Source organism: Fomitopsis serialis (assembly GCF_022376445.1).
Source record: "Fomitopsis serialis strain Sig1Antser10 chromosome Unknown B0H18scaffold_123, whole genome shotgun sequence".
NCBI lineage: Eukaryota > Fungi > Basidiomycota > Agaricomycetes > Polyporales > Fomitopsidaceae > Fomitopsis > Fomitopsis serialis.
The window spans coordinates 14206-26735 of record NW_025955083.1 but is presented as its reverse complement, the minus strand read 5'-3'; the positions used below and the strand labels follow the sequence as shown (position 1 = coordinate 26735).

Here is a 12530-nt window from a genome sequence, read left to right as displayed (position 1 = left end):
GGTGGAGGCGGCGGAGGTGGAGGTGGAGGAGGCGGAGGTGGAAACGACGGGGGCGGAAACAGGGGCCCTCCTCGTCCTCCTTGGAACTGGAACCCCTACCAGTATCAGCCCCCGGATGGAGGACCGCCAGGCGGAGATCCCCCCCGCCAGGAAGTATCGCCTACGGATTTCTTCCCAATGGGCAACCCGCGATCATCATCCATCACTCCCCCGCTCCCCGCGAACAGGGAGTCCGCCTCGACCAGAAAATTTCACGCGATTCGGTACCTCAGTGGGATGGTGACCTCAAAACCATCCTAGCCTATCTGCACAAAATGAACAACTTAGCCATGAAAAACGAGCACGTCGCGCGGGACTTAGGATCGGTCGCCCCCGACCGTTTCACTGGCCAAGCCGAAAGCTGGTGGTTAGTGCTGGGATATGAAACGCAAAAGCTATACTCCGCTGGATGGTGGAACCTCTACGAAGGCATCAAGTTGCAGTCTTTTACCTTCAAGTTCCTGGTAGCGTTACGCACTCAATACGATGGACAACGCTTTAGGCAAGCTGGGTACGAGAAGGAACAACCCCTCGACTTCATCAATCGAAGGATCCTATACCATCGACATCTCACTAGCGCTCGAGAGACGCAACTCGATGAAATCGCCGCGGTTATGCAGAACGTCCCTCCGACTTGGTCCACCGTCTTGTCCCTCGACTCGATTAGCACCATAGCAGCCCTCTTGGCCAAAGTTTCTGACAAGAAGGACGAACTCGTCGCGTTCGCTTCTATGGCACCCGCCAACTCGTCGCAATACGAACAAGTACTGAAACTCCCAGCAGCCAAGAAGGAGACTCGGCCGTTCATACGAGCGCGTCGCGCTTTCGCGGTCGACGGTCTCGGAGGAGGATTCAACTTTGAAGTCGATGACGACGGCGACACACCTTCTCAACCAGCTGGAGCCGTAGCGAGCGAGGACTTCGCTCCTACGAGTCAAGCTGAGGACCCCGCGTTGGAAGCTCAAGTGGCCACGGTGCATAACCAGAAGACCGCGTCAGGACGCCCGCGCGGCGCTGGAAGGAAGCCTCCTAGGGCTGGTCCTCGATTTCCAAGGAATGACTCTGTCAAAAGCAAGCGCCCGCCGCCCGGCGACTGCAGGGTCTGCGGCAGCCCTTTCCACTGGGATCGAGACTGTCCGCACTGGAACGAATACGACATAGGACGACAAGCTCTGTTCATCGGCGCGGAGCACGATTGCGACGCAGAAGAAAATGAAGAGTACAACCAGGCTTTCGTCGCGTATATTTGTAGTAACCTTAACAATGCAAGACTTTCTAGCGCTTTGTGGGCGGACATTCGCCGTTCTGAAGGCGAGTACTTGAAGGCCACCGTCAGCCAGCGCCGCCGTACGTATGCCGTGGTTGTCGAGGACGAACCCGAGCCGTCCACCCTCCCTTCTGACTCTCTTCCGCCTAACCACCCTTTCATCATGGAGGATGCTCGTCCTGAACGGGCTGCGGAAGAAAGATTAGAAGGCATGTTAGCGGAAGCACTGGCCGTGGACGGTTCTACCCACCATCTACCCGAGCGCAGAGCCTTCGCTAGTACTAAGTCTACAGCGAGCGAATCATTCGCTCCTGTAGACCCTACAGCGAGCGAACCATTCGCTCCTGTAGACGCTACAGCGCGCGAACCATTCGCTCCTGTAAATGCGTCGGGTCTACCTCCTCCCGAGTCCAAAGTAGTAATGATACCGCGCATACGTGATCCTCCGGCTGGTCATTCTACTGTGGGGGTAGCGGCTCTATCCTTCCAGTTGCGGTTCGGGAGCCTGTCTCATCCCTTAGTGACCTGCCGAGCCGATTCGGGAGCGGACATCTCGCTGATCTCGCAGGAGTACCTCGAGACGCTCCCTTCTGCTTCTCGACCTAAAATCCGGCAGGGTCTACGCATGAATCTCTTCCAACTCACGGGGGGATTCCGGATCACAGGTTACGTCCAAACCCAAGTGTACGTGGAAACCGAACAGGGCCACGTTCTCAAGATGGTCGCCGAGTGCTACGTCGTTCCCGGCATGTCCGCGCCCCTTCTTCTCGGCGAGGATTTTCATGTCAACTACGAGCTGAGCGTCACCCGAAGCCTCGCTGAAGGGTCCGCCATCAAGGTCAGCGATACGGGGTATTCCATCCCGGCGTCCTCGGCTGTGCGACACGAGCGACCACGACTCAAGGTCATGACTAAGAACGCGTCCGCTAGTTTCGTAAGAGCGAAAACGCATCGTAGACGACAAGCTAATCGGCATCGAGAGCGATTGAAGAGGGACAGACCCACCGCGGTTGCACAACAGGACGTGCGGATTTCTCCGCACTCCTGTTGTTCCGTCCCGATCCAAGTGGATTTCAGTAGCCATAAATCTTGGTTCATCGAGAAGACTGTTCTCGGCCAACCCGACGGCTCGTTCCTACTGACCACTCCGACTATCATCGACGCGGAACATGCCTGCATCCCGGTCACGAACCCTACGGACAGGCCATACATAGTCCGACGGGGTGAATCGCTTGGGCTCCTCCACGACCCCGATTCGTACTTCTCGCCCAGTAGTACCGAACTCGAGGCCCACGCCTTAGCAGTACAAACTCTCATCCGTAGCGCAATGGAAACGCCCCGCGACGACGATACACCCACCGATGACTCTCCTTCTCCACAGGAGCAGTGGGGTCCTAAGACCGCGGAGTTACCGGACACAGAGACCTATCCTTCGAGCCAGCTAACGGAAATTCTTGACATCGGACCCGAATGGCCGGCCGAGGAACGGGACAAGCTGATACGGATGCTCGAAACAAACCAAGCGGCCTTCGCGTTTGACGGACGATTGGGACACAATCCCACCGAAGTTGAAATCAAGACCGTCCCGGAGGCTAAACCAATCTCGCTGCCCATGTATACCGCGTCCCCGGCCAAACGCGATGTGATCGACAAGCAACACGACGCTTGGCTCGCCCTGGATGTTATCGAACCTTCTAATAGTCCATGGGGTGCTCCCGTTCTCATAGCCTACCGCAATGGCAAACCGCGCTTATGCGTCGATTACCGACGACTGAACTCAGTGACGGTGGCGGACGAATTCCCTATCCCGAGACAGAATGAGATTTTACAAGCCCTCACGGGTGCCCAAGTTCTCACTTCCTTGGACGCTCTATCCGGATTCACGCAGTTAAACATCGCCGAAAACGACCGGGAAAAAACAGCTTTCCGCTCTCATCGAGGCTTGTTTCAATTCAAACGACTCCCTTTCGGGCTACGTAACGGACCGTCCGCTTTCCAGCGCGTAATGCAAGGCGTGCTCGCACCGTACCTGTGGCTCTTCGCACTAGTCTACATCGACGACATTGTCGTCTATTCTCGCTCCTGGCACGAGCACATCGGGCATCTCGACAAGGTTCTACAAGCAATCATCCGCTCTGGTATAACGCTATCTCCACCTAAGTGCCACTTCGGCTACACCTCGATCCTACTACTCGGACAGAAGGTATCCCGGCTCGGATTCTCAACTCATCAAGAAAAGGTCCGCGCGGTGATGGAGCTCGCACGTCCCAAACGCATCTCGGATCTACAAACCTTCCTGGGTATGACCGTATACTTCGCCGCTTACATTCCCTACTACTCCTTCGTCGTATCTCCGCTCTTCGAGTTATTAAAGAAGGATCACAAATGGGCATGGACGGCGGAATGCGAATCCGCTTGGCAACGCGCGAAAGACGCTCTTCAATCCGCTCCCGTACTCGCACACGCTATCCCGGGCCAACCGTACCGGCTGTATACCGACGCCTCCGACGTAGCTCTAGGAGCCTGCCTGCAACAAGTTCAACCCATCCGAATCAGTGATCTGAAAGGTACTCGCACCTACGACCGGTTGGCTAAAGCCTATAAGGATCGCACTTCAGTACCCGTCCTCGTTAACAAGACCTCGAGCAAATTCAACGACTGCCCCGCTCCGTCCGCTTGGGCTTCTACATTGGATGAAACATTCGTCCATGTAGAACGCGTGATAGCTTATTGGAGTCGGACGTGCAAACCCGCCGAACGCAACTATTCCGCCACGGAACGCGAGGCCTTGGCAGCTAAAGAAGGGCTAATCCGCTTCCAGCCGTTCATCGAAGGAGAAGAGGTAACTCTAGTCACCGATCACGCCGCTCTACAATGGGCTCGAACTTACGAGAACACCAATCGACGTCTAGCGGCCTGGGGGGCGGTCTTCGCCGCATTCATGCCGCACCTAGACATTGTGCACCGTGCCGGTCGGGTCCACTCCAACGTAGATCCACTATCGCGACTACCGCGACTTCCTCCGGACCATCAATCCCCTATGGAAGACCTTTCGATCCCCATTGTTCCGGACCCAACGACTCCCGAAGCAGCGGAAACCGCCGCCGACCGCGCGCCAGCTTCCAGACTCACGGCGACAGCGTCGACCCTCGCTTCTTGGGAAACGGTGCTCGAATCAACCCCGCCGACGACCGGGTTCTCCCTCACACATCCCGGTACTTCGTCCTTCGGCGTGGGGGCGAGGAGCTGGAAGTAGTACATACCAGCTACCAAGACCAAGATCAATTCTACGCCGAACGCCAAACCAATGTGGAAGCGGGAGGAACACCTCCCCTTCCAGTCGACGACGATGAACATGACCAGGACCATCCCTACGCCGAGAGCCAAACCAGCATGGAAGCGGGAGGAACTCCTCCCCTCCCAGGCGACGATAGCGAAGCTGCGGGAGGAACTCCTCCCCATCTAAGCCTAGATCGTCTGGTTTACCCCGCGACAGCGCAAGGACAACCAGCGACAAGTACAACAAGCCCGGAAGAGTCAGAAGATCCCAGTCAACTGTATTCGCCCGACAGAGACGTATCCCTGCCGACTCTACTCATCGAAATGAGTTCCGAGTACAGGAACAACTTCGTCGAAGGCTATGCGAAGGACCCCTTCTTCCGAGACAAGTGGAGGAAAGCTAGTGAGCCGGGTCTGCAAAGATTCTCCGGGCAATGCTTCTTCACCGACGACGCAGGCCTATTATACATTCGCACGGGCTCCGACCCAGCCAGGCTATGTGTGCCCAGGTCCGAAGTGTTTCCCTTGATCGCACGGTTGCACGACTCCCCTTACGAAGCAGCCCACGAAGGCCCTCGGAAGTTGGCTTGGAGAATAAACGAAAGATTCTTTTGGCCCTCTCTTCGAAGAGATGTCCGGGACTACGCCATGTCTTGCGACGTATGCCAGAAGACCAAGACGGATCGAAGAGCGAAGGCCGGACTGCTACGACCCAATCCTATACCCAATCGTCCTTTTGAATGGATTTCCTTCGACCTCATCACCGGTCTGCCACGGTCAAATGGCTACGACGCCATATTAGTGATAGTAGACCGCTGTACGAAATTCGGACTGTTCATTCCCTGCGAAGGAACGCTGAACACCGTAGAGTTCGCTCGACTATTCGTACAACACATCGTATACCGGTTCGGAATCCCTGAACACATCATTTGCGACCGCGACGGTCGGTGGACGTCAGAGTTCTGGAGAGCGGTCGCCGCCGAGCTGGGAATTCACCTATGCTTGTCTTCTTCGCACCACCCGCAACACGATGGACAGACGGAGATTGTGAACCAACGCATCGAGACGATGCTGAGAGCTTATATCCAAGGCGACCGCAGCGGATGGTCGAAATGGCTGCCGGCTCTCTCGCATGCTTACAACTCTTCCGTTCACTCCGCCACTGGTCAATCCCCGTACTTTCTGTTGTACGGTTTCCACCCTAAAGGCTCGCTGGACTTCCTCAGCAAAAACGGTCGATACGTGGAACGCCCGCAACTTGCCAGCGAACGGGCGACCGACTTCGCCATGGAAATGGAGCTCTACCGCCAACGCGCTCGGGATGCTATAGCCATAGCTCAAGAACAGGCGGCAAGGAACTACAACAAAGGACGGAGACCCGAAACATTTCCCGTCGGCTCGAGAGTGCTAGTAAACCCGCACACTCTGGAGTTAGTGGACGTGAAAGGAACGGGTAAGAAACTGGTGCAACGGATGCTCGGCCCCTTCCCCGTGCAAGAACAAGTCAATCCTCTCGTCTACCGCCTGGCTATCCCCGATACCTATCCAATGAATCCCGTCATTAGTATCGAACACTTGCGAAGATACCGTGAGTCCGACGCCTCCTACGAAGGCTTGGACCGGCCCACGCTACCTGACCCTCGACAATCTGATCTCCTCGCCTCCGAGGAATACGAGGTCGATCGCATCGTAGCCTGGAGAAGGAATAAGTCGAAGAAGAACCGTTTGGAGTTCCTAGTGCGGTGGAAACACTACGGCCCCATACACGACACTTGGGAACCCTCCGCTCACCTTAGGAACGCGCACGAGATTCTACGAGAATACAAAGCATCGCAAGGCCTTACGCGTTAGACGTTTCACTCAAAGTAACAGCTACTACAGTACATAAGACCAATTGTAGGAAGTAACCGTAGATAGTAGTAGATAGTTCCTTTCTCTCATACTTCTAGTCCCTTCCCGCTCTAATTCCGCCCACCGACACGTCGGCGCTTTCGACCCCGCGTCTGTCATGTGACCGCGACGCGGCTAAGTGCAGCCACAGTTCACTTCGCGCGCTACTCACTTCCTCTCTCTCTCCCCCTCATCTTCTTCACGCAAGCGAGCGAACTCTTCGCTCCTTGCTATCTTCGTTGAACTTGTGAACGTGCGGATCGTCCGCTCTTCACGCGCTCTTCGATTGAACGCCGTCACTCCTGCTCCTTCCTCGTCCGACTACAACTCAAATCGTCATGTCCGGCCCTTCCTCGTCCTCCTTGCTTCGCTTCCGGGAGACTCTCTTCCTCCCTCACGACTATCGCATTGCTCCCGCCATGCCCCAGGCTCGGAATTCGGCCTGGACCCACTTCCAAGCGCACCGCAGGACTCGCTCGGCTGTAGCCCTCAGCCCGGGAGTATGGGCTGTATCACCAAACGCCCCCTACGTGCCCTCGCTTCCTCCTCAACAAGACGCGCTAGAGGAGGTATTCGCGGACGGAAGAACAGGCCTCTTCGAACCGGGTTTCCACCCTCAATACTGGGCTAGTGCGCAAGGGCATCGCGCCTTCATCTACGAGGTTCCTCCCTCCGAAGAAGGAGTCGACCCTGCCTACGTGACTCTCGACTTCACGAAAGGAAGGAAGAGGGGCACCTTCCACGTCATGAGCTATCAGAACGGACAGGGGGTGCCCACTCCCGAGTTCTCTCGAGCCCTCCAAACGCTCTACCAGGCCGAACTCACGCGAGCCAACGACTATTTCCTCGCCGACCCGTCTCCCCCCCGCAGTCTTCGCCTCCGCCCCGCCGAGGTCCAAGATGCCCTCTATCGATTCAGCAGCGCCTCGTTGAAGCTGTTCCCCTTCCGGAAGGACGTCGCTCTCATTCAACGACACCTCCTCGAACTGCGAGGCTATTCGCACAAGAGGTATCTACAGATGGTGTTCGACGAAGGATTCATGAGTGCTCCTGAGACGAGGCTCCTCGGGATGGGAAGTTGGGTCGACGAGGACGACACGGAAGTCCTGAAGCGGCTCGTATGGTTCGGAGTCCCCGTATGGTGTGTGACTCGCAAGCCTCCCTCCCCTTCCGTCGTGCAAGACTCCTTCGCTCGTCTCGACCTCCGCTTGCTGCTGGAATACTGGGACGATACGGATCACGCGCCTAAAGCGCCATCCAACCGAAAGTCTCGGAAGAGGCAGCGAGAAGAGGAAGAAGAATTGGACAGCGCGGATGAGGACCCGGACTTCAACTACGTGAAGTTTCCCGTGCCCGTGTGCTCTCCCCCCGTCGCTTCCACTTCCTCGGGAGCTGAACCAGTCTTCCCGCCAGCCCTCGCTGCGACATCCTTCCCGGGAGATGAGGACGCTTGGAACAACCACCCCTCTCCCGATGTAGTCATGGAGGATAGCCCCGCGTCCCCTCCTCGAAGCGGAGCGAACCTTTCGCCCCTTCAAGGAGACACGCCGATGTTGACCTCCTCGGAGGATCGCTCAAAAACCGCTCCTCGAAGTGGAGCGAACTCTTCGCCCCTTCAAGAAGGCCGGGCGACGGCGAACTCCGTTGAGGACTGCTCGGCCACTCCTCTTCGGAGCGGTGCGAACTCTTCGCCCCTCCGAAAGGACTCACCAATGGCGTTCTCCTTGCCCCCTTCGCCGGAACCGGGGGCCGATCAAGAGCTCGCGCAGGGGAGGATCTCTCCGCTGCCCCGACTAACGGGCGCCGACAAAGGCAAACTGAAGGAATCTCGTCCTCTGTCGCCCGCACTGCCGACCAACCTCCCTCCGACGCACCGAGGCCGCTCAACCTCTCCCCGGGATGCGCGCCGCAATTTCTCGCGGTCGAGGTCTCCCCGCCATCGTCACTCTCCTCCTCGGTCCCCACGGAATTACGGTCGTTCACGCCCCTACGAACGAGCTTCTCTCCGTTCCCCTCCTCGTCGAGGCTACCGGAGTCGTTCGCCACGACGCGACCGGAGAGCCCGCGACTCCTACCGACCTGATACCGGTCCTCGACGTCCCCGCTCGCCTCCCCGGGACTCGTTCAGGCGACCCTCGGATCGTAGGGAATTGGGACGAGAAGATCGAGGTCGAAGCCCCGTCAGGTCCGAGCACGGTCGCCGCCGCTCTCTCTCCAGGGCTCCTCCTATCCCTGTATCGACTCTCTCCCTGGAAGAGCGCATGGCACACCCTGCGCCGGTCTCGTCCTCTCGCTCACTAGCGGATCGACTGTCGATGACGGAAGCGGAGACTCCTCAACCGGGAACCAGCTCCTACGAGCGCGACCTCAACCGACCCCTCCTTGATAGGCTCGAAGAGCCTCGCTCGCTATTCGCTCGCGTAGGTGTCCCATTGGGGGATCGGTTGACCAACCATCCCGTTGCATCGAGTTCGACAGAAGAACGACCATCCGGAGACCTTCCCCTCGCCGACGAGTTCCATGTGGTCACTCTCTCCTCGGGAGCGCCAGTTCGGACTAAGCTGCCGCTCTTCTCGGCTGCCGAAGTGGACGCTTTTCTTCGCCACCCCTTCGAGCGAGATGGAGACATCCCCGTAGGCCGCTTAGCCTGGGAGCACGACCGAGGCCCGGAACCACAACTCCCCCCGAGAACGCGCACATCATGCCCTTCCCTGCTATCCTACGAATGGAGGGCGACGACGGCTACATCGCGATCCTTCGGTGGTTGAAGACGCGTCAGACGCATGTCGATGCTCTGCACAAGCTTCCGGGAACGTGGAAGCCTACCAAGCACAAGGGTTGGAAGTCCCGCCTCAAAGCTCCTCAGCATCTTAACGTCGCACTGAGCAAGTCCATGGCTCGCCCCTTGACGGATCAGGAAGTTGCCCCTCTCCGCAATCCCCTCCCGGGAGAAGTCGATCGAGAGGTGTGGGAGTTGGGAACCTACCACTTCCGACTCAACGTCGAACGTTTGGTGGTGGGACGGCATCCGGCGCTGAGGAACGCTACGTCAAATGAAGTTCGAGGAGCGATCTGGGCCGATATCCGCGATCGTCTGCGACGCGCCTGGGGGGCGAACTCATCGTATTACCCCGCCTTCTCCGAACCGCGCTGCCTCGACAGCGAGGATGACATAGTTCGCCTCAAGCATTGGTACGCGTTAGGGAGAATCCTCTTAGAGTTGGAGCCTCGGCCGGACATTGCTCAAGACCTACGAGCCGCGGTGGGGGGCTCTGTTACGGACGCTACGGATAGAATCAAGACTGCGTACGTTAATCTATTCCGTGCTACATATAACAACCGCGACCCGCAGGCATTCGTTGCCCGGGCCTAACTATTAATGTACGCCTACCGTATTTAGTTACGTTGTTACTATATTTGTATTCGTAGGCGCGCGTCTCCGTAGAGCGCGCGCCATACCGAAATGGAAGTTAGCCTTTTACTCCCAACCACTTCGTCCGCGCTCGATCTATTCGCGCCGTACGAACTAGGGATTCGGTCTCAAGCGAGAGTGCTCGTCGCACTCTCGTACAAAAGGCGTTAGCTCGTCGCTTCGCCTTGGGGTAAGCTCGTCGCCGATCCCCGCAACAGCCTGGCTCGTCGCCGACTGCCAGCGCGTGCCCTATAGCCGCGTGAACGACCTTAACGAAGACTCGTCGTCTTCGTACGACTCTTACGGGCTATACGCCTTTCACGACCTCACGACTCGCCACGTTCGTCTGCCCGGTCGCGGAGCGACCACCAAGTTAGGTTCGCCGAGTAGCCCGTCCCCTGTGTCCAGGACTCGATTCGTCGAGCCCTAACACGCAGCGGCAGGCTGGTTCTTGGCCCGACGCTCCAGCGCATTAGTATACGCCGCGTGCCGGAGTTCCATCTGCATGTTGACGGAGGGATCTGTCATTGGTGGATCCTGATAGTTGAGGTCGTCTTCCTCATCACCCAGTGTCTTGATATAAACTTCAGGATCCACGTCGATCGATGGGTTCAACCAGTACCGGCCCATGGTGGTGTGGCAGAAAATCTGGTGTCGTATCTCACCCATGCAGCGATACCACGTTTCCCCCAAGAAAGCGTCACGCTGCCACAGTTCCTCGTCGGTCGCTGTGGCCCAGTTCGAGCGCAAACGCTATGGTAAAACCAACTGCAATCAGCATTGATCGATGTAATGATGCTGTAGCGCACTCACCAACGCCTTGTGGTGGTAAATCCAGTCGGCCAGTGTGAAGGACCCCGCCCGCAGCATCAAGAGTTTGGCATCGTCCGACCCCTGGAACGCCAACACGACCGCACGGGTCCGCCCGACATACACTTTACCCCCGTACGCCCACCCGCCGCAGATGCAATCGTCGTCGAGCGGAAGCTCCTGCCAACGGTGAGGTTTGATATCGACCGTATCAGGTAGCTCCGCCTGGGTAGTATCTACGTGGGTCTCCTCGAGGATGACGACGATGTATGTCGTGGATTTGTAAGTCCTGGTCTGCGACCCCTCGTCCTCGTGCGAGATCGTGAGAGAGCTTAGATCGGACAGTTCGCCGTGCGCGTCCATAATGACGTGGCGTTCGCGTACGTTCTGGTCAGACAGTGACGGGAGAGCTGGAGGGTTACTCGAGTGGCCCGAACTCTCGCTAGTCCGCGAGGTGAGCGCGGAAAGCTTGCTCGAGTCGTCCGAACTCGTGCTAGTCTGTGAGGCCGACAATGCATCCGTGGACTCCATGCGCTCCTCCGCAGGCACTCGCAAGCTGGCGTCCTGATTGCGTCCACGGATCATCATCCGGGCCGTCTGTCAAACCGGTGAGCGAGCTGTTTGAAAGCCAGACATCCGACGTACCTTCTGCAAGACATGGGTGGTCTTCTCGAAGTGAGCGTTCTCCACAACCACCAGCTCGAAGTCGTTCTGGTCTGAGGTAGTCTTAGGTGGTCTAAAGAGGAGATTGATGGTGACGTCCGGCACTGCCAACCGGTCTGATGATACGTCCATCTGGCCCGGAATCTGCTGGAGGTACGCGTAGTCGAGGGGGTAGCGCTCCATCCACGGTTTGATAATTGGCTTCACGACCACTTTATCGATCATAGGAGCGACGACTTGATGAAGGGTGCCCGGGGAACCGGAAGTGATAGTTTGTTTGACCATATCGTAGTCGAACCTGTATATCAGATGAGAGCATTACTACGGATCAGCATTACCGATACGTTGAGCAAACCTACCAGAAATGCCGGACAATGAAGGGGTGTTGGATTAGGAACGATCGCAGCTGCCTCCACTCCTCGCGAGAAAGCTCGGTCTCCTAACGTTGAGAAGATCAAATCGTATGCACGGCCTTTTCATGGCTATGGATGCTTACCTGTACGGCGCGGTAGACCTTTGGAAAGTCCGCGTGCTCCAGCGAACTACCAAACACACGTTGAGCGGCGGGCCACTTGCGCAACACCTCTAGATAATCTTCCTCGTCTTCACTCGACGTATCTACGCCCTCTGAAGTGATGTCAGAGAGTGGCGGTGCTGTACAAGGATTTGTTGTTATTGATGCGAAATGGCGAGAGCATTGTGAACTCACTTTCACTCAAATTGCTGACCCTCGATGCACGAGGCGATCCCGTGTAGTAGTACGACTTTCCCCCGCCTTCGAAATGATCTGCGAAGATTTGTGAGTCGAGGGAGCCGAAAAGCACGACGGGACTGTCGTCCCGAGGGCTGAGCCCGTTGTACGCCTCAGCGTACGAGTAGGCACTCGGAGGGGGGACCTGCATGACTCAGTGGGGGCAACGCCGTAACACGACGGGAACCCAGAACCCTGGCATAGTTATGTAACGGTCCGCCGTTATGTAACGGGCCGCTCGGTAGTCAAGTGACCCGGTTACAGCCGGTGGGGCTGACTATCGGACCTTAACACCATGACCGTGCAGCACTTGGCTCATTGCCCGAAGAAATTGAACGGAACCAACATACCGGTAACTTCGGGAGCCAAGTATCCCCCACACCCAGAGAGCCACCAGCAGACCGCCGAAATGCAGCGTG

The 12530-nt window shown here is 57.3% G+C and overlaps 3 protein-coding genes across 3 annotated transcripts; 2 read left to right on the top strand and 1 right to left on the bottom strand.

The window, feature by feature from the left end:
- Nucleotides 1–257: 257 nt before the first annotated feature.
- Nucleotides 258–779, top strand: B0H18DRAFT_860273 (uncharacterized protein; the record flags this gene model as incomplete). The annotated part of the gene is made up of 1 exon (XM_048039706.1): nt 258–779. A coding segment is annotated over one exon (522 nt), but the record flags the coding sequence as incomplete, so codon positions are not given.
- B0H18DRAFT_885162 (uncharacterized protein) lies at nt 771–2588 on the top strand (the record flags this gene model as incomplete). Its single annotated transcript, XM_048041059.1, has 2 exons — nt 771–2210; nt 2298–2588. Coding segments are annotated over 2 exons (1731 nt in total), but the record flags the coding sequence as incomplete, so codon positions are not given.
- Nucleotides 2589–10313: 7725 nt separating this feature from the next.
- Nucleotides 10314–12262, bottom strand: B0H18DRAFT_958967 (uncharacterized protein; the record flags this gene model as incomplete). Its single annotated transcript, XM_048042762.1, has 6 exons — nt 10314–10640; nt 10701–11294; nt 11343–11658; nt 11720–11799; nt 11857–12014; nt 12070–12262. 6 exons carry the CDS (start codon nt 12260–12262, stop codon nt 10314–10316), a joined length of 1668 nt encoding a protein of 555 aa, XP_047887540.1.
- Nucleotides 12263–12530: the final 268 nt, after the last annotated feature.